At 40.3% G+C, this 27,585-nt stretch overlaps 1 protein-coding gene and 1 long non-coding RNA gene across 2 annotated transcripts; one reads left to right on the top strand and one right to left on the bottom strand.

The window, feature by feature from the left end:
• Nucleotides 1-7,723: 7,723 nt before the first annotated feature.
• Nucleotides 7,724-15,900, bottom strand: LOC118154797 (uncharacterized). Its single transcript, XR_004745061.3, has 3 exons — nucleotides 15,845-15,900; nucleotides 9,741-9,801; nucleotides 7,724-7,813 (listed from the first exon to the last, which is right to left on the bottom strand). It is a non-coding gene; the product is annotated as an uncharacterized LOC118154797 (long non-coding RNA).
• A 30-nt stretch (nucleotides 15,901-15,930) lies between these two features.
• On the top strand, nucleotides 15,931-26,165 carry LOC100408896 (uncharacterized). Its single transcript, XM_078328033.1, has 5 exons — nucleotides 15,931-16,326; nucleotides 17,720-17,813; nucleotides 20,279-20,391; nucleotides 21,326-21,405; nucleotides 22,587-26,165. Exons 1-3 carry the CDS (start codon nucleotides 15,946-15,948, stop codon nucleotides 20,359-20,361), a joined length of 558 nt encoding a protein of 185 aa, XP_078184159.1. The 5' UTR covers nucleotides 15,931-15,945; the 3' UTR covers nucleotides 20,362-20,391; nucleotides 21,326-21,405; nucleotides 22,587-26,165.
• Nucleotides 26,166-27,585: the final 1,420 nt, after the last annotated feature.

Raw genomic sequence — 27,585 nt, 5'->3', positions numbered from 1 at the left:
CCAATACCTGGAGTACCAGGAGACCTAGCTTCACCTGGAACTTAGAAGCATTCAAATATTTCACATTCGACTCTTGCACAAGTACCAGCATTTATGATGTGTGGGATTTGAGTAAATAGAAGTGTCTATCCATTATGGTTAGCATTGCTGAAAGTGGCTTTGTTCATAGATCGTGAAGCAAAACCACAAGGGCCACAGGAAGGAATGACTCCAATCAGTTGCAGGGTTTCATGAAGTGTGTGCATGAAGCAGAAGTTTTCAGGGAAAGGGGTGAAAAGTCCTTGAAAGTGCATCATCAGGAAAGGATCATAAAAAAATATCTATGTGCTACTAGGCTTATTACCTGGATGGCAAAATAATCTGTACACCAAACCCCTGTGACATGCAGTTTACAGTATAACAAATGGGCACATGTAGCCCTGAACCTAAAAAGTTTTTTAAAAAATGCATCAGCTTGTTTGGTATACTCTATGTCCTTTCTGTTCTAGGTTTTATCATTTTGAAAGAAGAACAAAAGCTCTATGTATGGGACCTGCATTAAACAAATAAGCATCACCATCTCCAGTAGGCACCCTAGGTGTAGACTCCACCTCTCTTCCCTCTTCCAGATATTCAAACAGCATTATTGATAGCAGTTTTGCTTTGATAAGGTTTCTCCTGGCCCATAATCATTCCAGTGAATGGTGTAAACACAGTAGATCCAGCAGGGCACAAGACGTCCACACCCTGGTGAGGCCTCTGACTTCTAGGATGTAAATAAGAATGAGCAGACCGAGGAGCTGCCCTGGGGAGCTTTATGACCCAGGAACATGGTGTTAGCCCGCTGATTCCAGACCAGGTACCAAAGCTTGAAGCTGCCAGAACTTGTTGGGATGTCCCAGTGTTTCTCACTCTGTCTAGCCCAATTTTAACCTCCCTCTCTGCAGGTGCTAATAACCATGTTGTAAAGATGAAAGCATTTAAAATGGTACTTGGTACATAGTAAGCCTTAAACAAATACATTACCTACTATTCCTGTCTGGCATTTGGGGGAATGAGGCAGTTCATGTAAGTGCATTTTCTAGGTACCTGGATCTTGACTTCTTCAAGCCCACTTTGAAAACAGCTGTCTTTTTATGGGAACCTATTATAAAAGTATCACACGTTGCCCTAGTCTCATTGTTCTCTCAGTGATCTAGAAAAGTGATTGTAAACAGCACCTACTACATATGGTATTTTAATACAACGAGTGATGCCTCCTGGGTTTATTAAAGTGCATGGAGCCCAACCAAACAATTCCAGATTGTGATGTGTCTTGAGTTTGTCTTAACAACCCCTCAGCTCTTGCGTTGCGCTGCTGTCACTATGCCTGCTCTCACCAGCCTCTCCTCCCTTCTAATAGGCTGCCACCTGAACAACCAGCTTCACCAGGAGTGCTACAATTATGTACAAAGCAACACTGAGCAGGCTCAAGACAAGAGCCAAGAAGTTACTGTATCAGTTAAGTGCGCACACTTTACAGTATGAGCTGAGTCTAAATTTTGGCAATTAATGTTTTCCTTCTCTTAGTCCTGTTTCAGTATTTGAGGTTGCTTTGTAAGTAGTATATGTATATGTAAGAGTTCCCCTCTAGTTAGTATGGAGATCGTTGAAATGAATGGACACATGGCTATTTCATCACACTGGCACCCCAAGGTGATGCTGAGTATAACTGAAAATTCACAAGTGTGGCCCTCATTGTCTGGACGAGATAGAAGTATTCTTTCGCCCGCTTAGGGTCAGCCTCTAATATTCAACCTCCAGAGTCTTGGCCAGTAACACCGTGGTTTCGTGGGAAGAGGAAACAAAAACCTGAGTTCAGGTCCAGACCTCACCATCTCCAACTGTGCTTGGCAGGTCCCTTAACTTTTGGCACCTCAGTTCAAGTTCCTCATCTCTAAAATGGCATAGTCGTGTTTCATTCCCCTTTGGAAAAGGCAGGTGAGATAAGTCAATACGTGAAGGCATTCAGATGGAAAACATTGTGTTTGTTCCCTGCTCTTTTTCTTCTTCCAAGTTTGGATCCCAATTCACAGCCCATACTTGAAGCCGAGTTCTTGGAAGCTGCTCCAAAGACAGTGGTGTAACTGGTTACATCTCTGGTTTTTCATACTGTCAGAATTGTGAGCCCTTGAGGCAGCCAACACTGGGCAAGGACATTAAGAAAAGAGATTGGGGCCAGGTGCAGTAGTTCATGCCTGTAATCCCAGCACTCTGGGAGGCTGAGGCTGGCAGATCACGGGGTCAGGAGTTTGAGACCGGCCTGACCAATGTGGTGAAACTCTCATCTATACTTAAAATACAAAAATTAGCCATGCCTGGTGGTGAGCACCTGTAATCCCAGCTACTCAGGAGGCTGAAGCAGGAGAATCACTTGAATTCAGGAGGTGGAGGTTGCAGTGAGCTCAGATGGTGCCATTGTATTCCAACCTGGGTGACTGACTGGGTAACAGAGTGAGACTCTGTCTTAAAAAAAAAAAAAGAGGTTAGGGACCAAAGAGATGGATGGTTGTTTGTGCAACCCCATACCTTTGAGCAGAGTACCATCCAGAGCCATGGTGATCACACGTCTGGATCTCGTTGGAAGACTTGCCAACATATATTAGCCCATGGCCCGGCTAGTGCCAAAAAGGAGAAATGTGAGAGCAGAGCTCGTGGCCTCAGACATTTCCAATCTCCATTTGCTTTATTAGTCATGCAGTGGATCCTGACAATTCTGTTTTCACTGTACCTTTCCCTGAACTTTCTGTAGTTTATGGGAAGGTTGTCCTTCCAGAATTTTAATATCCTAATTCCGATGTAAACTTGGTTATTCCCTGGCAACAGAATTCTGCTTCACGACGTTAGCATATCAGTAAATGTATTTATTTATTGGCATTAGCCTCCGTCAATCTACTTTGCTTCAGGTCCAGTAGTAAATGGGATAAGTTGTGCTTTTCTATTTTTCTTTGCTCATTACTGGCATGGGGATCACTATGGTTAGATTAAGCAAAAATAAGAAAATGGCATGGCTCAGAAAATAATCTTAGAAGTTCTAAAGCAATGTTGAAATGGTTAGTTCTACTAATCGAATCCTACCAAATGTTGGAATTAAAGGAGAAATAAACTCTGAACTAGACAAGTTTGTTTAACACTAGATAAATCTCTTTCATGGTTGCAAACATAGAAGAGGGAGATTCTTAGAAAAATAATCTGAAATGTCAAACCAATTTAGCCTCAACTGAGATGAGGAGAGAAGGTGGGAAAGGAGTAGAACCAGTTATCTGAAAAATTATGAAACATGGAGGAGAGGCTGCTTTCTCAGTGGACTTGGTGCAAACTTTGTTTTAGGCACAATATGTCTCTTTAGTATAGCAAGCACTCGATAAATGTTCAATTGAGTTAAACGTCCTGGATTTCCGGTGTTAACATTCACAGAGAAATACAGTGAGGACGGTCAACCTTGCATTTTGAAACAAACAAGCAAAAGCAAGAGCCTGGTTATTTGACTACTGATTTTATTTAAAGACATTTTATTCTTTGTTGATACATATGCTGTGAAGAGAAACTACAGAACGTGGCCATTAAGCCTATTCTTTAAAATAGTTTTACAAGATGGGTTTCAAAAGTTTTATGCCTTGTAGCCAAGCTCCAAGTCAACACCTTGATCAGGATATAATCCCATCACTTTGGAAACTAAAATTTATCCTTGGGAATTGAGGCAAATATCAGACAGTGTAGTAATTGATTCACTTTGTCCTCCTTGTGTGAGTATTAAGGGAGCATTCGCTTTGTCCTAATCCACACTAGTCTCTGTATTAGATATCTGTATTGGAATTTGATTTTGATCAAAACCAGAATCAAATTCTTATGTCAACTTTTTATTATCTAGTTTCGTTCCAGATAAGTCCCAGACCAAGACTGAAAGGCTTTGCAATGTCTTCTCAACCCGCTATTATGCTTCCCTCATTAAAGAAGCGGAACATTTCACTGTAAATTATTTAGAACATCTCCAGTACTCTGAATCATTTCAATCTCATTTTTATTAGCCAAATACATGTATTTGTCGTGATTGTGCTATTAATGACTTTGTAATCTTTTTAATCTTTCCTGAAATCAATTTTTAAAAGTTAACCAACATTCTAAAATTGCACTTTCGCCTTACCAGTGGAAATCAGACCAGCCAAAAGGAGGGCCCGGGTGGAAAACATCTGGGTTGACTTCCTTTATGTTTCTTCCTCTGATTAGAATTGCCACACACTCTCTTTGAAGAATATTCAAGTTTGAATGAGTACTTCCTAGCTAATCAGCCTTAGAATTCTGCATCTCTCATTTCTTTAGCGTGAGACACAAAAAGTATAAGAGAATGGAGAAAGTCAAGTTCTGATATTCCATGGATAGTTGTTTGATTTGCATGTAGGACCTATGTAAAAGCCTTTGATCTGAAGAAGCGGCCAATTATATTGGAAACACTGACTAAATATTAATGGAAAATGATAAGGCTGGGTGCATATTGACAGACTTCTGGGCTGTGGCTTGTAGGAGAATGTTCGTGTGAATGATGGAATGTTTAGTACTGTCTGCTGGTAGATGTATCTTTTATTTCCTTGATAGGACATATTTTGGAAAAAAATTGATTATTAATAATATGTGGCCCCTCATAACATATTCCCTAATATATGCCTTAGGGGTTTTTGAATTATTATTTTAGTTATATTTCATCTGTGTAATATTTGCAAATAACTTTAACATTTTGGTAAAATTGCATGTATTTACCTTAAATATGTGATTTGTAAATGTTTTCTTGTTAATGATAATGGTAAGTTAACACCATTCAAAGCATCCATCGGTAAAGGAAAGAAGATGAATTATGATACAGTCATTGATATGGTTTGGATCTGTGTCCCCACCCAAATCTCACATTCAGTTGTAATCCCCATTGTTGGAGGTGGGGCCTGGTGAGAGGTGATTAGATTACGGGGCCAGCGTTCTCATGAATGGGTTAGCATCAGCCCCTTAGTGCTGTTGTTGTTATAGTGAGTGAGTGAGTTGTGGTGAGATCTGGTTGTTTAAAAGTGTGTAGCATCTCCCCTGTTCTCACTTCCTCCTGCTTCAGCCATGCAAGACCTGCCTGCTTCCCCTTCACCTTCTGCCATGATTGTCAGTTTCCTGAGACCTCCCAAGAAGCCGCCATGATTTCCGTACAGCCTCCAGACCCGTGAGCAAGGTAAATGCCTTTTCTACATACATTACCCAATCTCAGGTATTTCCTTTTTCTTTCTTTCTTTCTTTCTTTTTTTTTTTTTTGGATGAAGTCTTGCTCTGTAACCCAGGCTGGATTCCAGCAGTGTGATCTTGGCTCACTGCAACCTCTGCCTCCTGGTTCAAGCAATTCTCCTGCCTCAGCCTCCCAAGTAGCTGGGACTACAGGTGCCTGCCAGCATGCCCTGCTAATTTTTGTACTTTTTGTTTTTCAGTACAGACAGGGTTTCACCATATTTGTCAGGCTGTTCTTGAACTCCTGAATTTGTGATCCACCTGACTCAGCCTCCCAAAGTTCTGGGATTACAGGCATGAGCCACCGCACCTGGCCAGGTATTTATCTATAGCAATGCGAGAACAGAGTAATACAATCATACAATAGAGTAAAATATAACAACGTAAAAGCAGACCATCTATATGTATAAACAGCTAGATCTTCAAATATACTGTTGAATTAAAAAGCTACTTTTAGAATTATATATAGAGTATCATACCATTTATAATATTTAAAATATGAAAACAAAGAAGTGTATTAATCTTCATAAATGCTGCACATATAATAAAAATGTGCACAGACTGCCTTTAAAATAGTAATTACTTCTGGATAGTGAGAGAAAACCATGGAAGGGTACACAGAGTACATAAACTGTAAAACATTTTATTTCTTAAGAAAAAAGATCAGAAGCAAATAAGCAAAAATATTAATTTGTTAATTATTAGAGATAGACACATGGATGTTATGTTACCCTGTACTTTTCCGGGTACTTCAATTTTCAGTGTATTTCAAATATATGTTAGTAGCTCCTTTTCAGCTTAATATTAGACAAGGATCTGGAATTTTCTATGGAAGCTTCCCCATTTAAATTATGTGTCAGTAGCTGTGGGAGATTGGGATTGTGGTCCCGGTTCTTCACCTTCTCTGTGTCCACACCTTTTCCATGTCTCATGGGGCAAAGGGAACTTTCCTCACCCTTGATTTTGGGTTAAGCTGTGTGGCTTTGACCACTACGATGAGGAAGAAATGGCAGTGGGTGGGGAAAGCCTGGGTCCTCTGGGACCTTAGTCTTTGCGCACTCCTTCCTGTGTTCTGCATCTGAGGCAGATGATCCTGCTGCCCTAGAAAGGCGATGGACGCCATGCAGAGCACGATCGCCCTCGCAGAACAAAGCCTAGCACACCCTATGAATGTGCGGGAGTCACTGGCTGTCATTGGAAGCCACTGAGTTTTTGGATGTATGTTACATAACAATAACTAAAGGATGCCAGTGAGATTATGGACCCAATTGTTTTTGCTTCACATGCAGCCTTTCAAGGATGCATCTAATGTGTACAATGCAGAATGCCAGCATTGAATACACCATGGATCTGAGTCAGTGCACTAAAAGAATAGATAAGTGGAACGAAACAGTTGATTCAGAAATAGACACACATATATTCAGCATGTAGTACACAATAGAAGTACTACTTTAAATGATTAGAGAAAATATACATCGTTGTATTAACAGTATTGAGACAACATCTGGCAAGAAATAAAAGTTCAATCTAGGCCTGGTGGCTCATGCCTGTAATTCTAGTGCTTTGTGAGGCCAGTGCAGGGGGATTGCTTGAGGCCAGGAGTTCAAGGCAAGCCTGGACAACATAGCAAAATCCCATCTCTACGAAAAAATTTTAAAAATTAGCCAGGCATGGTGCACGTGTCATCCCAGCTACTTGGGAGGCTGCAGCAGAAGGAATATTTGAACCCAAGAGTCTGAAGTTACAGTGAGCTATGATCATGCCACTGCACTCCACCCTGAATGAGAGAGTGAGACCCTGTTTCAAGATAAATAAATAAAAGTTCAATCCATATCAAAGTGAACCAAACATTTGTATGCAAAAGGGAAGAAGGAGGAAGAAAAGAAGAAGGAAAAGAGCTGAAACCATAGAAATACTAGGAGAAATTGTGAATGATTCTTAATGGTCATAGGTTAGACTTCTCAAAGAATGTTAAAAAAACCCAGAAGCTATGAAGGAAATATTTGATAAATGCATTGTAACAATAAAAACCTCCTATAAAGCAAACAGTTTCCTGATCAGAGTCAAAAGACAATAATCTGGGAAAAATATCCATAACACATATGATATGACAGATAAGGAACTCATCGCTCTAATTCTTTAAAAAAATAAAAGGTGTAAACAAATTGATAGAAAACATGGGCAAAAGATAGCAACATACTTTCACAAAAGAAAAATACAGATTACCAATATATATTTGCAGATACAGTCCACTTCACTTGAAATTAACAATTGTAAACCAGAATGAGGTGCAGTTTTTCACCTATCAAATTGGCAAAGGGTATGTAGAAACAGACATTTACTGAAAAGTGTTAAGTTGGTTTAACCTCTTTAGAGCACAATTTTGCAATACCCCTCAAATTTTTGAACGCACAAAACCTTTGTTCCAGCAATATCATTGCTTTCCTACCTGTGGCCTGCTTTCCTCCTGTTTTCCCTGTCTTCTGTATTAGCTGTTTCCAATGCACCTTCCTCTGCGAAGCCAGTGCCATTCTCTAAACTGCAGAAAAGATGGCAGGAGACTGTTTTGAAACCCATAAGGGGCTAGGATCTGAGCAAGAGTCATCAATGCTGAAAAACTAATGAGAAACTTTGTGATGGATGGATGGGGCTGATGATACCTAATCAATCTTAATATTATGAAGAGAGAGAAGGAGAGAGTATATCAGACATCTTACACCTCCTGTGGGAAATGGACAACGTAACCTATAAAGTATTCTTGTCAAAACATCAGGCTCAGGTCTTAGAAGGCCGTTAGCTCTAACTATCAGTTTACAGGAATGGTACAGCATGGGGACTCATGTCAAATGTACCACAGGAATGCACTCAGCCAAATGCAGGCTGTAGGAAGTTCTACTGGATAAAGAACCTGGTTTCTTCAACAAATAAATTCTGAGGAAAGGGAAAAAGAGAGAGGGGCAATCTGTGGATTAAAGGAGATTTACAAGATTTATCAACACGTATGGACTTTACTTGGAGTCTGAATCAAATGACGAAATCACAGACAGAGAGAAACAGAGAATAGGGGCATTTTTAACATTAGCATTCATATTAGAAATTATTCTGTGTAATTTTAAGCATGATACATTAGGTTTTTGTAAAAAGTTCCTATCTTTTAAAAATGCATACTGAAACGTTTGTGGATATGAAATCATAGGATGTTTCAGATTTACTTCAGAAATATTTAGAGTTTGGAGAGTAAGTAGCAGATAGATTAAACACAATTGGCTATTAACTGCTAATTACTGAAGCTGGGTAATGAGTTCACAGAAGTTTACTATACTATCCCCTCTAGTTTGTTTATATTTGAAAATTTTCCCATAGTAACAAGTTAGACAAAGACATTTGTTGGCAATATCTTTTGAACATAAAAAGTTCCCACACTGCAAGGAAAAACTGATTTTTCTGTAACTTTGGTAATATTTAGCCACCTATATTTTAAACCATTCAATCAAAAAATTGATCGATTAATTTCCTATTCAATATTCTTTTTAAAAAATAGACCATAATCCCAGCACTTTGGGAGGCCAAGGTGGGAAGATCACCTGAGGTTGGCAGTTTGAGACCAGCCTAACCAACATGGAGAAACCCCATCTCTACTAAAATACAAAATTAGCCTGGTGTGGTGGTGTACGCCTGTAATCCCAGCTATTCGGGAGGCTGAGACAAAAGAATCGCTTGAACCCGAAAGGCTGAGATTTCAGTGAGCCAAGATCATGCTATTGCACTCTAGCCTGGGCAATAAGGGTGAAACTCCATCTCAGAAAAAAGAAAAATTGACCTATGAGGCTGGGTGCGATGGCTCATGCCTATAATCCCAGCACTTTGTGAGTCCAAGGCAGGCAGATCACCTGAGGTCAGCAGTTTGAGACCAGCCTGACCAACAGAGAGAAACCCTGTCTCTGCTAAATATACAAAATTAGCTGGAGGTGGTGGCGAATTCCTTTAATCCCAGGTACTTGGGAGGCTGAGGCAGGAGAATTGCTTGAACCCAGGATGTGGAGGTTGCAGTGAGCCAAGATCATGCCATTGCACTCTAGCCTGGGCAACAAGAGCAAACTCCATCTCAAAAAAAAAAAAAAAAAAAAATTAGCCAGGCATGGTGGTGCACACCTGTAATCCCAGCTACTCAGGAGGCTGAGGCAGGAGAATCCTTGTATCTGGGAGGCAGAGGTTGCAGTAAGCTGAGATCGTGCCACTGCACTCCAGCCTGGGCAACAGAGCAAGAATCCGTCTAAAAGAAAAAAAAAATAGACCAATGAGTGGATAAACAAACTGTGATATAGACATACAATGAAATACTATTCAGCCTGAAAAAGCAAGGAGATTCTGACACCTGCTACTACATGGATCAATGTTGTTATGAACATTGTGATAAGTGAGATAAGCCAGACACAAAAGGACACATCCTGTATGGTTCCACTTACATGAGGTCCCCAGAGTAGTCAAACTTGTAGCGACAGAAAGTAAAATGGTGGTTTCCAGGGCCTGAGGGGAGAGGAACCGGAAGTGAGTGTTCAATGGGTGCGGAGTTTCAGTTGGAGAATGTGAAAAAGTTCTGTGGATGGGTAGTGGTGACGGTTGCACAACAAAGCAAATGTACTTAATGCCACTGAACTGCACATTTCAACACGGTTAAGATGCTACGTTTCAGGCGGGTGTGGTGGCTCACGCCTCTAATCCCTGCACTTAGGAAGGCTGACGTGGGAGGATAGCTTCAGTTTAGGAGTTCATACAAACCACAGTGTTTCCATTATTCATGTTAAAAAGAAAATTAAAAAAATAGGAGTTTAAAACCATCCTGGGGCCAGTCACAGTAGCTCATGCCTGTAATTCCAGCACTTTGGGAGGCCAAGGCAGGTGGATCACCTGAGGTCAGGAGTTCGAGACCACCCTGGTCAACATGGTGAAACCCTGTCCCTGCTAAAAATACAAAAATTAGCCTGGTGTGGTGGTGGGTGCCTATAATTCCAGCTACCCAGGAGGCTGAGGCAGGAGAATTGCTTGAACCCAGGAGGCAGAGGTTGCAGTGAGTGAAGATCGCACTATTTCACTCTAGCCTGGGCAAAAGAGCAAAATTCTGTCTTAGAAAAAAACCCAAAAAATGAAACAGCCTGGGTAACACAATGAAACCTTGACTCTACAAGAAAATACAAAATGTAAAATTAGCTGGGCATGTTGGCATGCACCTGTAGTCCCAGCTACTTCAGAAGCTGAGGTGGGAGGATGATTTGAGTCCAGGTGGTGCAGGCTACAGTAAGCCGAGGTGGTTCCACTGTACTCCAGCCTTGGCGACACAGTGAGACCCTATCTCAAAAAAAATGATATAACACGTTTTAGGTACATATAACACACACACAGACCACACACACACACACACACACACACACACACACACACACACACAGCCCAGTGCAGGATGAACCAGAAGAGAGCTGCTTTGTTCCATATGAATGACTAAGAGTGATGATGCTGTCCTCCGAGACAGGAAGCAGACCAGGTGAGCTGGTTTGTAACTTGAAAAATATTTCCAAAACGTTGAGGTTTACTAGCTGAGGTAGAAAAATTCTCCAAATTCTAGGTCCAGTGTTTACTTCGTGTTTATAATTCAGGCCTCATGAATATGAAATAAAACCAAAATGGCCCAGTGCCTGGAAAACAGGTAATCCTCTGAACACCGTGGGCTACAGATGGTGTTTACAGTGACTGTGGTACTAAAGCAGAGTTCTCTTGTGTGAAATTTTCTTTTTAAAACAGAGCCATCATTTTAATATGCACCTAAGAACATTTATATACATTGTATAATTATATACAATTATTTGCTGTCCAGGGGCAGTGGTAACCCTAGAAGTTTGGGACACTGAGGGAGGAGGATCACCTGAGGCCAGGAATTCCCAAATAGCCTGGACGACAAACTGAGGACCCATTTCTATTAAAAAAAAAAAAAGAAAGAAAGAAAGAAAGAAAAAAGGTTGGGCACCATGGCTCGTGCCTGTAATCCCAGTACATTAGGAGGCTGAGGTGGGCAGATCACCTGAGGTCAGGAGTTGGAGACCAGCCTGGCCAACATGATGAAACTCCATCTCTACTATAAATACAAAAAATCAGCCAGGTGTGGCGGCACATACCTGTAATTCCACCTCTGTGGGAGGCTGAGGCAGGAGAATCCCTTGAACCTCGGAGGTGGAGGTTCCAGTGAGCCAGGACCATGCCATTGCACTCTATCCTGGGGGACAAGAGCAAAACTCCATCTCAAGACAAAAAAATTTTTAGCCGGGCCTCCTGCAAGTTCCCGTAGTTTTAGCTACTCAGGAGGGCCAGGGGGGAGGATCACCTCAGGCCAGGAGTTTAACTCTACAGTGAGCTATGATCCTGCTACTGTGCTCTAGCCTGGGTGACACAGTGAGATCCTGTCTCTAAAAACCAATATAAATCAAACCAAAACGTTTTGAGAGGTCAAGGCAGGAGGTCTGCTTGAGGCCAGGAATTGGAGACCAGCCTGGGCAATATAGTGAGTCTTCATCTCTCTAACTAAAAAATAAAAACAAAACCTGTAGATATTTTATAATCAATCAAAGTTCTATTTCTTCATCTTTATACACAAATTCATAAGGTAAACATTTTCATGATTCGCGGGTCATCGGAATGTTGTATTGCTGGTGATGCAAACCCATAAGGCAAATATATTTTCAGCAATGGCTAATTATTGGAAAGATGTTTCCTAAGCACCAAGCTGCTTAAGAGGCATTTGATAGTGGTAGTTTCTGTCCTGTAGTAGTGTAGAAATTGGTGTGCTGTATATATGTGTGTTCATGTGTCTATAAAATTATGTTTCTAAGGGAGGTATTTTTGAAAAGATATGTTGGCTGGGCATAGTGGTTTACGCCTTGTAATCCCAGGACTTTGGGAGGCCAAGATGGGGGCGTGGGGTGGATCACCTGAGGTCAGGAGTTCAAGACCAGCCTGGCCAACATGGTGAGGTATCTACTAAAAATACAGCAATTAGCCAGGCATCGTGGCATCGTGGCCGGTGCCTGTAACCCCAGCTATTCAGGAGACTGAGGTAAGAGAATCGTTTGAACCTAGGAGGCAGGAGCTGCAGGAAGCTGAGATCATGCCATTGCACTCCAGCCCGGACAACAGAGTGAGAGTTCATCTTTAAAAAAAGATTTAACACTAGGGTATAAATCCCTTTAATAATTTTGTGTTTTTGCCAGTCTCTTTAAGTGCAATGAGTTAACCATAGATTTTTTCTGCCTGCCTCAGCCTCTTCAGAAGTTGGGACTTCAGGCTCATGCCACAGTGCCAGGCTGACTGTAAATTTCAACTGCCTGAGATCTACTGCCACCTAGTGTTATTTTGCTCTCAGCTATTTCAAGGCTGACCATTTAAGACCATTTAATTCCTTAATCCTAAATATGGAATTTCCAAAAGATCACAATCCCTAAAGTCCAAATCCTTAAAGTCTAAAATCCCTCACACCTAAAAATCCTGAAAATCACAATAACAGGATGGTTGCATCATATTAGGCTGAACTATTACCTTCTTAGTGTCTCTATTTGGAAATTTAGTGTGGTTTAAAGAGAAGCAATTGGTGAAAATTTCAGATGAGTGGATTGGCCATGCAATATGACAATGGTGAAAACTTCACTTTAAAAAGGCATCGGTTGCCTACATTGGCATTCCTTCCAACTGATTACATTTCAGGAGCTTTTAAGGAATTAAAGCCACATTTGCCTGAAGAAGCCAGTGAAGTTACTGCCTGGCTAGAAATCATTATGTACATGGTAGGATGAGGAGACATGCAACAATTCTACACCAGTGTTGTTTCTGATAATGGACTTCTATGCACCCAAAACAACATGGAAGCATGGCGACCAAGATGGGAAAACTTAATAGGGAAGGCTTATGTTGTTTATACGGAATCATAAAAGAAATTTTAAAAGAGCAGTGCCACATGGAAAATGAAGGTGAACATATTCTCTGAGGAAAGCCATGTCCTAAAAGAAAAAAAGCAGTTATTCATTGAAATACAAGATTTCAAAATATAGTAAATGCCGATGAAAATCAGTCATTTCTTATGGATTACGTTTGCGCAATACCTACAATCTATTTCTGTAATATACTTTTTCCTATGTCAAACTTTCTTTTCAGTTTTTTTTCAAGTTTTCTTTCATTATTTAAAATTTTCAGCATTATTTGTTTGCAATTCACTATGCTATCTATTTCATCTTTGCATCATTTGCAATACTGGAGGTATAAGTTGTGTAGAGATTTTCAGAAAGTTCTAATTCATTGCATAGATTTTTGCAAATTTGACTTCACAAAAGTATATTATCACAACAATGACTTTGTGTGTAAACACTGTGCCTGTTTAAAAGAGCAGTGCCATATAGAAAAATGTTGAAACATCTTCCGTAAATGGAGAGATGTTCCTTTTGCACATCTGCATTTGTGAAATATAAAATGTCTCAAGATCTCAGGCCTTTGAATATCTATACATTATGATGGTGACTCATTGTGGTTTTTGACGGATCCCATCAAAAAGACTTGGGTTGTGCAGCACAGTATTTCAGATAACTGCAATTTTAAATCTGGGTGCACACAATTTCCAACAATAGCGCTATGCAATTATATATTTCCCTTTTAACCTATTTCTTAATGAATATGATTTATTTACTCATCGCTGTTATAATCATATGACTGTTGTTAGAATACCCAAGTGCTTATGTTTGCAAAAATATGTATTTTTGCCTATTTTATTGGGTAAAGTAGCCTATAGTGTTCTGTCACGGTTTTATGCGTCTCAAGTAAATCCCCTTTTGAAAATGTAAATGCACAGCTTTAATATTTATTAAAATGTTTTTTCCCAGAATTACAGTTTCGGGATTTTGATCTTTTGGGATTTCAGCATTCAAAATTATGGCATTTGGGGCTGTATCTTGGGGGTTATAATTGGCTTCCATAAAAAATGAACTAAAGTTTACATTGAATTTCATTTTAGAGTAGATGAGAAAGCAGGAGGTGAACCTTACTAAGTGTTTAATTTTTATTTATTTCCTTATTTTCAATTAATTAATATTATTATTTAAGACAGAGTCTCGCTTTGTCACCAGGCTGGAGTGTGGGTGGGATCTCAGCTCATTGCAACCTCCGCTGCCCAGGTTTAAGCGATTCTCCTGCCTCAGCCTCCGGAGTAGCTGGGACTGACCACATGCCCTCACCGCCATGCCCAACTAATTGTTGTATTTTTAGTAGAGACGGGGTTTCACCATGTTGGCTAGGATGGTCTCGGTCTCTTGACCTCCTGATTCACCAGTCTTGTTCTCCTAAAGTGCTGGGATTCACCTGTCTAGGTCTCCTAAAGTGGTGTGAGCCACTGCGCTTGGCCTTAGTGTTTCATATGTCCTTGGCCTCATTTAATTATTTTAGAAATACTACTTCATTTAATTCTCATGAGAATCCTATGAAGGTTGATATCATCTTATTTTAGAAGAGAATAAAATGAAGCTGATATATTGATTGTGGAGCTTCAAATTCTGAAATATGAGAGCCGCTGTGTATGAATGAATCATTCACTGTAACAAAATATATAAGAATATGAATTTTAGAGTCCAGTAGATTTGAGTTTGGACCTTGGCTTTGGCACATCCAGCCGTGGGACACTGAGCATGTCACTTTCGTTCACTGAGCCTCAAGCTTCCTCAGCTTTATTGCTTAGTTTTTTGCCAGTATTAAATTATAGAGGAATGCACTTGTTATGTTACACGCTGTACCGTAAGCTTGCTTCCATTCACTTAAGCAACAAATGATTCAACAATTTTTATTGCATCATATTTTTTATTAATGAAGAAATGATTTGCATATGTTAAGCTAGCCTTGTTGGTCTTACCGTTTTCTTCATGGCCATGAAATTCTTCTCATATAATGAGAATTAAATATGATCCTTCATGTAAAGAGTTTAGAATAACGTCGGGCACAAACCACGCAATAAATTATCATTTAGTTAATAAGAATCATTCCAATTGCATGGATTCGAATGATTCTGATCAACTAAATGATAAGATCACACACACACACACACACACACACACAGAGTATGTGTATGGAATCACTGTTCAAGAACACACACACAGTATTTTTGTATGGAACTCTTCGAGAACAAGGAGGAAACCGTTATAATGCATGGAAGGGGAATTAGGGTAAGATGTGAGCGGAAAGAGAAACATCCCATCACACACGCTTGAAAAATCCGTTGAATTTAAAAATAGGTAATACAACCATACAGAGAAGACATTAGAATAAAAGATTTACACAGAAAATTTTCTTTCCCAATCCATTCCCTACTCGAGTCCTATATATGCTACTTTTATTTTCCTTTGTTTGGAAATATAAATGCACTGTCCCCCTATTTTCTCGCGAAGACTGCAATCTCTCTGCATTCTTCTGCACTTGTTTTTTTGTGCATATGCTTTCGTTGTGAAATATTTTCCCCCATCTGCTGTTGTATATGAAATAAATAAATACATACAAGCTGAACAGCTCCGCTTGGTCGCACCACCTCCAAGCCCGTACCCGCCCTCCCTCAGGCTCACGTGCTCCGAGGGCCCCCTTAGCAAGTTGTTTCTGGCGATGCCTGTCCTAAGGCTGAAGCCCCGCCCACTCTCCCCCTCTTCTGCCCTCTGGACTCCTGCCTTCATTCCGAAGGCGGCGGGCGGCGTTTCAGGCAGTGAGGCGGGCAGCGTTTTAGGCAGTGCGGCGGGCAGCCAGTCCTCCGGCGCGCCGCGGGCCTCGGAGGACCCCAGCGACGGCCGTGGCGTAAGACCGGGGGTACGCGGCGACAACGGCGGCTGCCGAGGGTGTTGCGATCGATTTCGCTGGTTGTTTCCGGAGTCCAGTTCCTTGGCCGCCCTTGCCACACTGGCTGATTGTTGTGCAGCTAGCGCCATGTCTGTGAGCGAGATCTTCGTGGAGCTGCAGGGCTTTTTGGCTCAAGAGCAGGACATCCAAGAGGCGAGCCTCCTCCCTTCTCCATTCCGTTTCTCTCTCCATGCCTAGCTGGGCCACATCGCCCGGTCCTCCTTCGTCACTGAGTCTGGGGCGGTGAGGACGCCTCCGAGGGTGGGTTGCTTCCCCTCTAGCTTTAGGTTAGGGCACTCCCCGCTCCAAATTCTACCGCTCTGTCCTGATTCTCCGTGTTCAGGTCTCAGCTTCTCAGCATCACCTACCTCGTTTGTGTCAGTTTGCCTTCTTTTCGGCACTTGCTTATATCGAAGGCTCGAATTGCGCCTGAATTCAGCGAATACGCGTTTGGTGTATTTGTTGTTGGTGTCTTAAAAGCACCTGTAATCTCCTATTTAAAACTCTCCTGTGGTTTCCTATCCCACATAGGATAAAAAGTCAGACTCTACTGTGGCCCACATGGCCTCTCTTCAATCTCATTTTACGCCTTCTCTCTTTATGTATGATGTTCACTTTAGTTCTTTACTTCTAGTGCCCCAGTTAGCTTCCTGCCTGTCTTTAATGGAATTTGCGTCTTTCCCCTTCTTTTCCTGGTTATCTCATATTTATCCCCTTGACCTCACAACCTAAACGGTCTATTTCCTGTTATGTTTTCTAGTAGCACATTAATTTTTTTAAAGAAATGTGTGTAATGTTGATTATTTAAAAAATATCTTCTCCCCCATTATATGGCAAACCACCAGAGGGAAGGGATTGTATGCTTGGTTCCCCAGGTATTTACACAGTGCCTGGCACATAAGTGTGCTAAGTGAATATTTTAAAAGTGAAGTAAAGGCAGGGTGCGGTGCCTCATGCCTGTCATTGCAGCACTTTGGGAGGCCGAGGCGGACAGATCACCTGAGGTCAGGAGTTCGAGACCAGCCTGGGCAAGATGGTGAAACCCTGTCTCTACTAAAAGTACAAGAGAGAATTAACTGGGTGTGGTGGCACACACCTGCCATCCCAGGTACTGCGGAAGCTGAGGCAGGAGAATCACTTGAACCCAGTAGGTGGAGGTTGCGGTGATCTTAGATCGTGCCACTGCACTCCAGCTTGGGCAACAGAGCAAGACCCCGCCCCCCCCCCAAAAAAAGAAAACAAAATTAGAAATACCCAACTCTTGTATTGCATTTAACTCTTCATTTTACAAATTATATTCACACGCATCATCCATTCGATAATGTCCCAATTGGATACTTGGGTGAATGGGTGGCTGTTATCCTTAAAAGCTACCTGAGGAATCTAAGGCTTTTTAGTGACTTTTTGAAGTCTTACAGAGGAAATAAGTGGAAAAGTCAGGACTCCACCTTGGTTATGATAGATCACATATACTATCTAATGTGTTTGATGTCAGTGTATGACAATAATTGTGTTGCATATCTGATTTTTATTTTTACTTCTCTAGGAAATTCGAAAAGCTGTACAGAGTTTAGAACAAGCAGCTCCAGAGATTTTAACTCTACTGCAAGGGATCCATCAGGGTGCTGGGTTTCAGGACAGTAAGTTCTTGGTTTTGTATCCAAGTATCTCTTATTTCGAGAGTTAGTTTCTATCTAGAAGACTTTTTTTTTTAAGACGGAGTTTCACTGTTGTTTCCCAGACTGGAGTGCAATGGCATGATCTCGGCTCACCGCAACCTCTGCCTCCTGGGTTCAAGCAATTCTCCTGCCTCAGCCTCCCGAGTAGCTGGTAGCTGGGACTACAGGCGCGCGCCACCATGCCCAGCTAATTTTCGTATTTTTAGTAGAGACGGGGTTTCACCTTGTTGACCAGGATGGTCTCGATCTCTTGACCTTGTGATCCACCTGCCTCAGCCTCCCAATGTGCTCGGATTATAGGCGTGAGCCGCTGTGCCCGGCTAGAAGACATTATATAATGAAAAATGTCCATCACGCTTTATGGTGAATACAAACTGAAGAAGTAGGTGATTTGGTAATTTTGATTTTTCCACTTCCACATAGTATGGTTTAAATAGAGATGTTTTTTTCTGTTGTCATAGCATTCTACTGATGATACTTAGAATCGCTTAACCCATTTCCTGTTTAGAAAAAAAAGTGTAGCTCTCTGCCAGCACAGTCTTCTCAGGGTAAGCAGGAAAAGGGTTTATAACGCCTTTGTGTTATCTAGTGATTTTTATTTGGCTCTTTTGTGTGTGTGTGTGTGTGTGTGTGTGTGTGTGTATCCAGCCTTTCACTGATTGAATACCTTTTTTTCCCAACTTCCTGTTGATTTGCATTAAATACCTTTTAATATGAGATTAACAATATAAAGTGTTCTCAAATCAATGCGCTTACAGTCAGCCTTGTGAATGAAAGTCAAATATGTCAAGTTTAGACATGGAACCTTCATTGTAAGGCATAGCCAGCACAGCTAAAAGAGCTGAAGTATATTTTCAGTTACAAGAATGATATAATAATGCATTGACATATGCCAGAGGCACGTCATTTTTCTTAATGATATAGAGTTGTGTCATCTTGGTTGTGAATAATTGGTAAAGGCTTTTTTCTGCCACATACGGGAAGAAGGAGCAATCCGATGTTAAGCATTCTCTCAGGAGTGAACAGGAATAGCGGCTGGTGTGCAGCCCCTGAAGGATGATGTTGTTTATGACAAGCCTATTACCAATGTGTCTCCTAATATATTCCCTTTTAGCAAGTTGTTTATTTTTCAGTATAGCTTATTAGTACAGAAACCAGGGATGATATTTTGAGAGCCAGGTTGAGAAGCAGAGATGTGTACATTAGTTGTGAGGTTAAAAAAAAAGTTGATTCATTTCCAGATAGATTACTTAGATTATTAAGCTAGAACTGTATTTGAAATTTGATACGTTTTTCATTATTACATTTGATTGTCTTTTGTGATTAGTTTCAAAGAGGTGTTTGAAAGCTCGAGAACATTTTGGTATAGTAAAAACACATCTAATGTCTTTGAAGACCAAGTCTCCTGCTGAACCGTATTATAGGTTTGTAAGAAAAATAGCATTTTATAATGATAAGTAAGAAAAGGAGAAAAATTATACGTACCAAATGATTGCTTACAACTAGGTAAGCATCCTGATGTGTAGGAGTAACAGAAAGAGAAGAACCAAACTAATGATGGTCATGGCAAACATTCGTGATTTTTTTTCTTTTTACTTTCTAAATCTTCTTAAGGAACATGTATTACTTTTGCAGTGAAAAAGCAATGAAAAAGAAAATGTGGTATGAAGGTCAGAAGAATATCTTTTTGCTGTATTTTGGTTTCTTGTGAAATTGGATGAACTATTGTTATTGAGGTAATGAGATTAGGTGGCGGTATATATCAATACCGTCGAGTTTTCATTTGAAGCTTGAATTTCACTGCCAAGTGACATATATAGTTAATATTTTATGCCACATCTTGTTGAATCTACAACACTGTTAATTTTAAGATACACCATTATTTTATGCAGGGAAGGAAAATTTTGCCAGTCATAATCATGAAACATGAGCTAACTAATAAGGTGTGATCTCGGGTCACTGCAACCTCCACCTCCCAGGTTCAAGCGATTCCCCCACCTCAGCCTCCTGAGTAGCTGGGACTATGGGTGGGTGCCACTACACCCGGCTAATTTTTGTATTTTTTGTAGAGATGGGGTTTTGCCATGTTGGCCAGGCTGGTCTTGAACTCCACACCTCAGGTGATCCACCTGCCTCAGCCTCCCAAAGTGCTGGGATTATAGGCGTGAGCCACCGCGCCTGGTGTAAATTTTCATATTCATCAAAATTAGACCGTATTGCTCACTGAATAAACTTAAATAATTGTTATAAATTTGGACTTGTAAAATGTATAGTAAGTGTCATATTGCTCTTTATATATTGGGGCTTTGCATAAGATTTTATTTGAAAAATGATCTTATTTCTGCACTGTTTGAACATGACTGTATTAAGCGCGTCTCTCTGAAGGTCTACAGCCTTGGAGGTTAAGTGTGCTTATTTTCCTGCAGATTTCATGAGCACTGGAGGTTTGTATTGCAGCGCTTGGTCTTCTTGGCAGCATTTGTTGTGTATTTGGAAACAGAAACACTAGTGACTCGAGAAGTTACAGAAATTCTTGGCAGTAAGTGTCTTCATTAGTGGGATCTGCAGAATCAGGCATGGTTGCTTAGATTTTGGTGGAAAGGGTGGTTGTACTTTGTTTATTAAAACAAATAAGAACTAACTAAAAACCATGTATAGTCGTAGCTTGTTATCTGAGGATGACTGGATCCAGAACTCTCCCAATACCAAAATCTGAGGATGTTCAAATCCCTTATATAAAATGGTGCAGTATTTGTAACCTGTACACATCCTCCCACATACTTTAAATCATCTCTAATTACTTAAAATGTCTAATACAGTATGAGTTCTGTATAAATAGTTGTTACACTATATTAAAAAATTTATATTTTGAATTGTATTGTCATTTTTATTTATTTTTCCCAAGTATTTTCAGTCTGCAGTTGGTCAGCACAGAGGGCCAACTGTACTTGGAAACACAAAAGCTAAAAACAATAGTGGCTAACTCATTTGCACTTGCTTCTTTCAGTTTTTAAAATTGGATTTTTTAAAATGTCAAGCCTACAGGAAAATGGAAAGAATAGTATGATGAATACCTGTTTACAGGACACTTAGATTTGCCACTTGTTAACATTTTACTACATTTGCTTAATCTTCTCATTTTGTGTCTTTGTCAGCCATTTGGAAGGTAGTTGCAAATATCATAACTCCTTTTTTAAATGCTTTATCATGCACTTTGTAACAAGTGTATTCTCTGACCCAACTAGACACCATTTTGATAATACTACTTTTTAAGGAAGACTGAATTGAATTTTGCTTAAGAGCTCAAAAAATCCACAGTGCAGTCTAGTTGCCAAGGGTGTGAATATATTACAAAAACAGATTTTAAAAGATTCATCCTTTTCACTTAATTTGGGAGAAATTGTGTGTGTATTTTTATACTCTGAGGCTTAAATGGCATTCACAGCATGCCTCTATTTTCATGTGTTTTTTAGTTGAGCCAGATCGGGAGAAAGGATTTCATCTGGATGTAGAAGATTATCTCTCGGGAGTTCTAATTCTTGCCAGTGAACTGGTAAGCTCAGTAATTTGCTGGTTGCTTTTTTGATCTTTCTGCTTCACTGTCACTTTTTAAAATGGGTACCAAAATTCAAGAAGTCTGAAATCTTTTCTAAGCCGTCTCTCAGTCACCAGTTAGTCATTGACTGGCACTGTATGTGTTACAGTTTACTAGGCATCAGAGCAAAGCCAGATCAAATAAGGAGTGCATACTTACTGAGTTATGAATTGTTTTTTATTTTTTGAGGCAGAGCTTTGCTCTTGTCGCCCAGGCTGGAGTGCAATGGTGCGATCTCAGCTTACCACAACCTCTGCCGCCCAGGTTCAAGCGATTCTCCTGCCTCAGCCTCCTGAGTGGCTGGTATTACAGGCATGTGCCATCAAGCTTGGCTAACTTTTTATTATTAGAGATGGGGTTTCTGCAGGTTGGTCAGGCTGGTCTGGAACTCCCAACCTTAGGTGATCCACCCGTCTTGACCTCCCAAAGTGCTGGGATTACAGGCATGAGCCACTGCGCCTGGCCTGAGTCATGAATTTTTTGTGTGTGTTTTTAGTAGAGCCAGGGTTTCACTGTGTTGGCCAGTCTGGTCTCTACTTCTTAACATTGGGTAATCCACCCACCTCAGCCTCCCAAAGTGCTGGGATTACAGGCTTGAGCCACTGTGCCTGGCCATTGAATTTTTAAAAGATGATAAGACCTTTTCTTTTTAGGGTAGTGACAAAACGTCTGTTCTTGATAACTGTGTTAATTCATGTAATTGTTTTGAAGACTTATTTATCTATATAACTATATAAGTTATTCTTATCCTTTATTCCGTTAATCACTATCTAGGGAAATTGCCCTGTAAAAGTCTGAAGAGGAAAAAAGCTCTCAGTAAAAATTGAGTAGTTGTGATAGAGACTGTATCAGTCTGCAGAGGTGAAAATATTTACGATCAGGCTGTTAAGAAAAAATTTGCTTGTCCTTGCTTCACAGGAAAGCAGTCCAGGGCTGGTCTGATGATTCCTTGATCTTTGGCCTGAGGTTCTTCCAGCCTCAGCTTCTTTCTTATGTTCCAGAACTGTTGCTTTGTTCACGTCTTCACTGTAGCCAGCAATAGGAGGAAATGGGGAAAGGGTATGCCCTCCTACTTTGAGGAAATTTCTTTGAGGCTGTACAAACAAGTTCTATTTAATATTCTGGTGCCTTGCCTGCAGGGTAGGCAGAAATGAAGTCATTGGAGTGGGTATGTGTGCATTGAAAACCTGAGGAAGATGGGAAGAATGGATAATGGGGTTCACTTGCCGGCTGTACCACTTGTCTGACTTGCTGGAGACACCTGACCAGTAAACTTCAAGCACCTTGTCGGTATTAGTTGTTAAGTGTGAGGTGTCTTTAGGACCATACATGTTGGGGCTAGTTACAGTGGCTTACACCTGTAATCCTGGCAATTTGGGAGGCAAAGGTGGGAGGATCACTTGAGGCCAAGAGTCCTATTCCAGTCTGAGCAACAAAGCAAGTCTCCTTTCTATTTATATTAAAAAACAAAACAAAAAAACCTGTGTGTGTTGAGAATGCACTAAAGAGGTGGTGTAGGTAAGCCTGGATAAGTGGAGAGGATTTTACAGAAAGGGGAATCTTTTTTTGTTATTTTATTAAGCCAGTCAAAGGTATCAGTGGGTTGGGGGGGTTCACTTGAACTCCGTAGGTGGAGGTTGCAGTGAGCTGAGATTGTGCCACTGCACTCCAGCCTGGTGGCAGAGTGAGACTCTGTCTCAAAAAAAAAACAAAACAAAAACAAAAACAACAAGAAAAAATGATAAGAACTCTGCAATGCAGTCTGTCAAATGGAGAAAATAGGTAAATCATGTCTGCTCTTTACATGAATATAGAATCTCATTAGAAAAATAAAAGTACACAGAGAAAGTGATGTGTTCAATGTATAAGACATCACACATGATAGGGCAGATAAGTGTCAGAAGGGAGGATCACTGCAGTTATGTGAATTCTTCCTGAACTACCCTTTCCATCTCTTAATTTCCCATCCTACAAAATTGTTAATCATTCCTCTCTGAATTTCACTTCTTCCCTCCAGACACTTCTCCTTTTTACACATATGAGGCTATATTACGTTTGCTTAATACATTTAATATATTATTAATAATAACATAGGCATACTTTTTTTTTTTTTTGAGATGGAGTTTCACTCTTGTTACCCAGGCTGGAGTGCAATGGTGTGATCTTGGCTCACCGCAACCTCCGCCTCCTGGATTCAGGCAATTCTCCTGCCTCAGCCTCCTGAGTAGCTGGGATTACAGGCACATGCCACCATGCCCTGCTCATTTTTTGTATTTTTAGTAGAGATGGGGTTTCACCATGTTTACCAGGATGGTCTCGATCTCTTGACCTCGTGATCCACCCGCCTCAGCCTCCCAAAGTGCTGGGATTACAGGCTTGAGTCACTGTGCCCGGCTAGACATACATTTTATATGTATATTGCCTGTATAGGCTATGTTATTACTTGTATAATATATTAGCTTATATTTAAAGTGTGCCTCACCAATTAAAAGACTAATTGTATACTTGTTTAAGGCTGTATTATTGTTTGTTTAATATATTAGTTTGTATTGAAAGTGTTTTGTTTATTAGAATAGTATGAATCCCTTAAAATGGAAATCAGTGTTTTAAATCTTACATCTTTTGCACACTGAACATCATGTATTAAAAAGTATAATATGAATTAAATAGGGGGTCTTGAGGAGCCGGTAAACTTAGGCAATCAGGGAGAGAGGTCATTTCAGGAATGAGGTAATGGATTGACTAATGTATAAAAGTGGGAGGGAGTGTGGGAACTAAGACATCTTCTACAGATGTGTGTGTTAAATAGCATCTGGATAAGTTGAACAGAATCAACTTAAGGGGAGTCTCCTAAATGATAGCAAAGTAAAATTTATCAAATGCAGTTCTTTCAGTTAATCACAGTAGGATGAAGGGATTGAGATATCGCTTTTCCTCCCTTTTATTTATTTCACTAAATCTAAGGCACCGTATGGCAAGGATGTGACTTTTTGTTTGTCTGGTATGTGTCAAACCAAAAGGGAAAACAATGTATTTAGATTTAAATTCTAACTGTACCATCAAACCACGCTGGACTTTCTTACAGTCATTTCTATCAACTGCCCATTCCCTCAATCTACAGTGGAGGACAAAGAAGTCTCCAGTAGAGCAGTATCTCAATTATTTGTTAACATTTGATCCATGAGACTGGATAGTCTCTTAGTCAGTTCAGGCTGCCATAACGAGTTACCGTAGACTGGGTGGCTTAAACGACAGAAACGTATTTGTCACAGTTCTAGATGTTGGAAGTCCAAGATTTGGTTGCCAACAAGGCCAGGTCCCCAGTGAGGGCGCCCTTCCTGGTTTGCAGATGGCTGTGTCCTTGCTGCGTACTGACATGGCAGAGAGCACAGAGAGAGAAGCAACCTCTTGTTTCTTTGCTTATAAGGCTCTAATTCAATCATAAACGCTCTACCCTCATGATTTAATTATGTCCCAAAGGTCTGATTTTTGAATTGCATCATGTTGGTAATTATAGTTTCAACATAAATTTGATGCTGGGGTTGGGGAGGATGGCGGTGCAAACATTCAGTCAATAGTAAGTGTCTTTCCCAGAAATTAGACAGTCAGACAAGTTACTCTGCCTGATGATGGGAATTGTAACATATAAGTTCAAGAATTATTACAGGGCCAGGTACAGTGGCTCATACCTGTAATCCCAGCAGCCAAGGTGGGCAGATCATTTCAGGTCAAGAGTTTGAGACTAGCCTGGCCAACAGGGGGAACCCAGCCTCCACTAAAAATGCAAAAATTAGCCAAGCATGGTAGTACACACCTGTAGTCCCAGCTACTCGGGAGGCTTGGTTATAAGAATTACTTGAACCCAGGACCCAGAGGTTACAGTGAGCTGAGATCGCACCACTGCACTGTAGCCTGGGCAACTGAGCAAGACTCCATCTCAAAAAAAAAAGGAAAGGAAAGAAAAGAAAAAAAAAAAGAATTACGGAATCATTATAGGTCAAGCTCTACCTCAAAAACCAATGAATCACAGGAAAACAGAAGGAGACAAGAGAAGAATGAAGCAGATTTGAGGAATAAAGCAAAGAGGAGTCAATTCAAAGAAAATTGCCTGGTACCTAGTTTTTGCTTCAAGTTCATTCCTGATGCTAGGCTATATCCCTTCCTATGGCTCTCCGAGATGATTCTGATTCTGTATCCCATTGTAAGTTCTCTCTTCTTCTCTCTGTTTTTCTTTGCTAGCTCAGGTTGAATTGCACTATTGTAACTAAACGGTCATGCACAAATTATACAGACTATGTAGTGTGGTTTTCAGTTCAAACACACAAATATCAAGAAATATGAGACCTAAGGTTTTTATACACGTAATTTTGATCAAATAGTATATACAGTAACCCATTAGGCTGGGAAATGAGATATGCTATGTCACGGTATGTCATTACGCAAGATTAAGTTGCGGGGTGAATACAGCATCATTTTTACATTTGCTTATTTGTTGTGTAATAATTTACAATAGAATATGGACTATTAATATTATGTGACTTGTTTTCCTCCAGATTTGCCTTGTTTTCTTAAAATTGGTAGTACTATGTAAGTACTTTGAGTTAATAACATGCCCATGGACAATAGCTAGTGTTAGCTGAGTAAAGATTGATTATAAAAACAGAAACTCACACTGTAACAAATTTAAAGAAAAAGTACAAATAATGTCAGAAACTAAACCTGACCATTTTTGTGTTTGTTTGTGTGTGTGTGCGCACGTGTGTGTGTGTGTGTGAGAGAGTGAGTTAGGTATGGTATATGATATTTAATTATAGTGATTTCAGAATTTGCTGATAGATTGTGTGGGGGTCCCTATTAGGCACATAAGTTGATATGTTGAGCAGTTTTTGAGAATTAGGTGGGGGAATTCAAGCTAGAGATGTTAAAATTAACAAAATACAGGCTATATTTATGTCCCTGAGACTGGAGGAGATCTTCCAAAGATGTGAAGACAGTAACAGAGTTTACATGCTAAGGCTTGTGAAAATTTCAAATTTTAGAGATTGAGAACATAGTAAGTAAAACTTAAATTCTCATAAAACACAATGAAAATTGTGATTAAGAGCTCATGAGCAAGTTTTACCTTCTTGTCAAAGTCTCACTGTGTGACAGTGATATTTCCTTTTTGAACTGCCAGCAGCCATGGCTTTGTTGAAATTTTGATGTAGAAAGAGGATGACACTAGGATTTGCCTGGTTGACCTAGTCAATGACTGGATTGCCCTAAACATTATGTGAATGTTATCTAAGATGTGCAATAGTCTCCTAATGTTCTCTCTCTTTGTTGACTTTAATTTCCACACGGCTACCAGAATAACTTTTCTAAAATAAAACTATTTGTGTGTTTAAAATACTTCAGTGGTCCCCTCTTGACTTCAGGAGAAGGTCAAATTCCTCATCATAGTACACAAGGCTCTCCATCCCCTTCCTTTCACCCACCTCCCCCAGCAGTGTCTCTCGCCACTTCCCTCCTGGTACTCTGAGTTACTTGATATTTCCCCTCATGTTTCATTATCACTTATCAGCAGGCTTTCATACATGATGTGTCCCAACCTGGAAAACTATTTTCCAACCATATGCGTTGACATTTCTGACATCTTTTAGGGAGCCCTCTCTGAACTCTCAATTCTTGGTTACTTTTTCAATATCCTTCCTGACATCTTTTTCTACTGTAAAATTAAGTAATTCAAACTTGAAACTGTTGGAACTTTAAGGTATTTTGAGCCCAGAAAGGCTGTGTGGCCTGAGTCACATAGTGTGCAACTGGAACTTCTGCTTTTTCCTGTAAATTATTAGGAAAGGGCTTGTGGCAACAGAGTGAGACTTCCCTCAGATCATCACTGCTCATGGAATGTTAAGGCAATGCTCCTTTTATTGTGCCCATCTGTAACCTATCAAATTGCTATAACCTCTGCACTGACCTTGTATGGAAAATGTTGTAACTCCCTATATAAATTAAACCCTAACTTACCCACTTACGAATGATGACCCATTGTTTTAGAGTGTGTGTTTTCTGGATAGTCATCCTGAAGCTTTGCACTCAGATAAACACTATACGTGACATGGTTTTTGAATCTCATTATGTTTGACACTACTCTGC

The sequence above is a fragment of the Callithrix jacchus genome, chromosome 6, assembly GCF_049354715.1.
Source record: "Callithrix jacchus isolate 240 chromosome 6, calJac240_pri, whole genome shotgun sequence".
Classification (NCBI taxonomy): Eukaryota; Metazoa; Chordata; class Mammalia; order Primates; family Cebidae; genus Callithrix; species Callithrix jacchus.
Note: the sequence above shows the minus strand (reverse complement) of the source record. Positions and strands in the feature narration are given on the sequence as shown.

Bases quoted from the DNA above. Each gene is read 5' to 3' on its own strand.
- LOC100408896 (XM_078328033.1), top strand. From the start codon at position 15,946: ATGCCTGTCCTAAGGCTGAAGCCCCGCCCACTCTCCCCCTCTTCTGCC. The intron at 16,327-17,719 runs GCGAGCCTCCTC...TTACTTCTCTAG, and splicing joins AAGAGCAGGACATCCAAGAG to GAAATTCGAAAAGCTGTACA. The intron at 17,814-20,278 runs GTAAGTTCTTGG...ATTTTCCTGCAG, and splicing joins GGGTGCTGGGTTTCAGGACA to ATTTCATGAGCACTGGAGGT.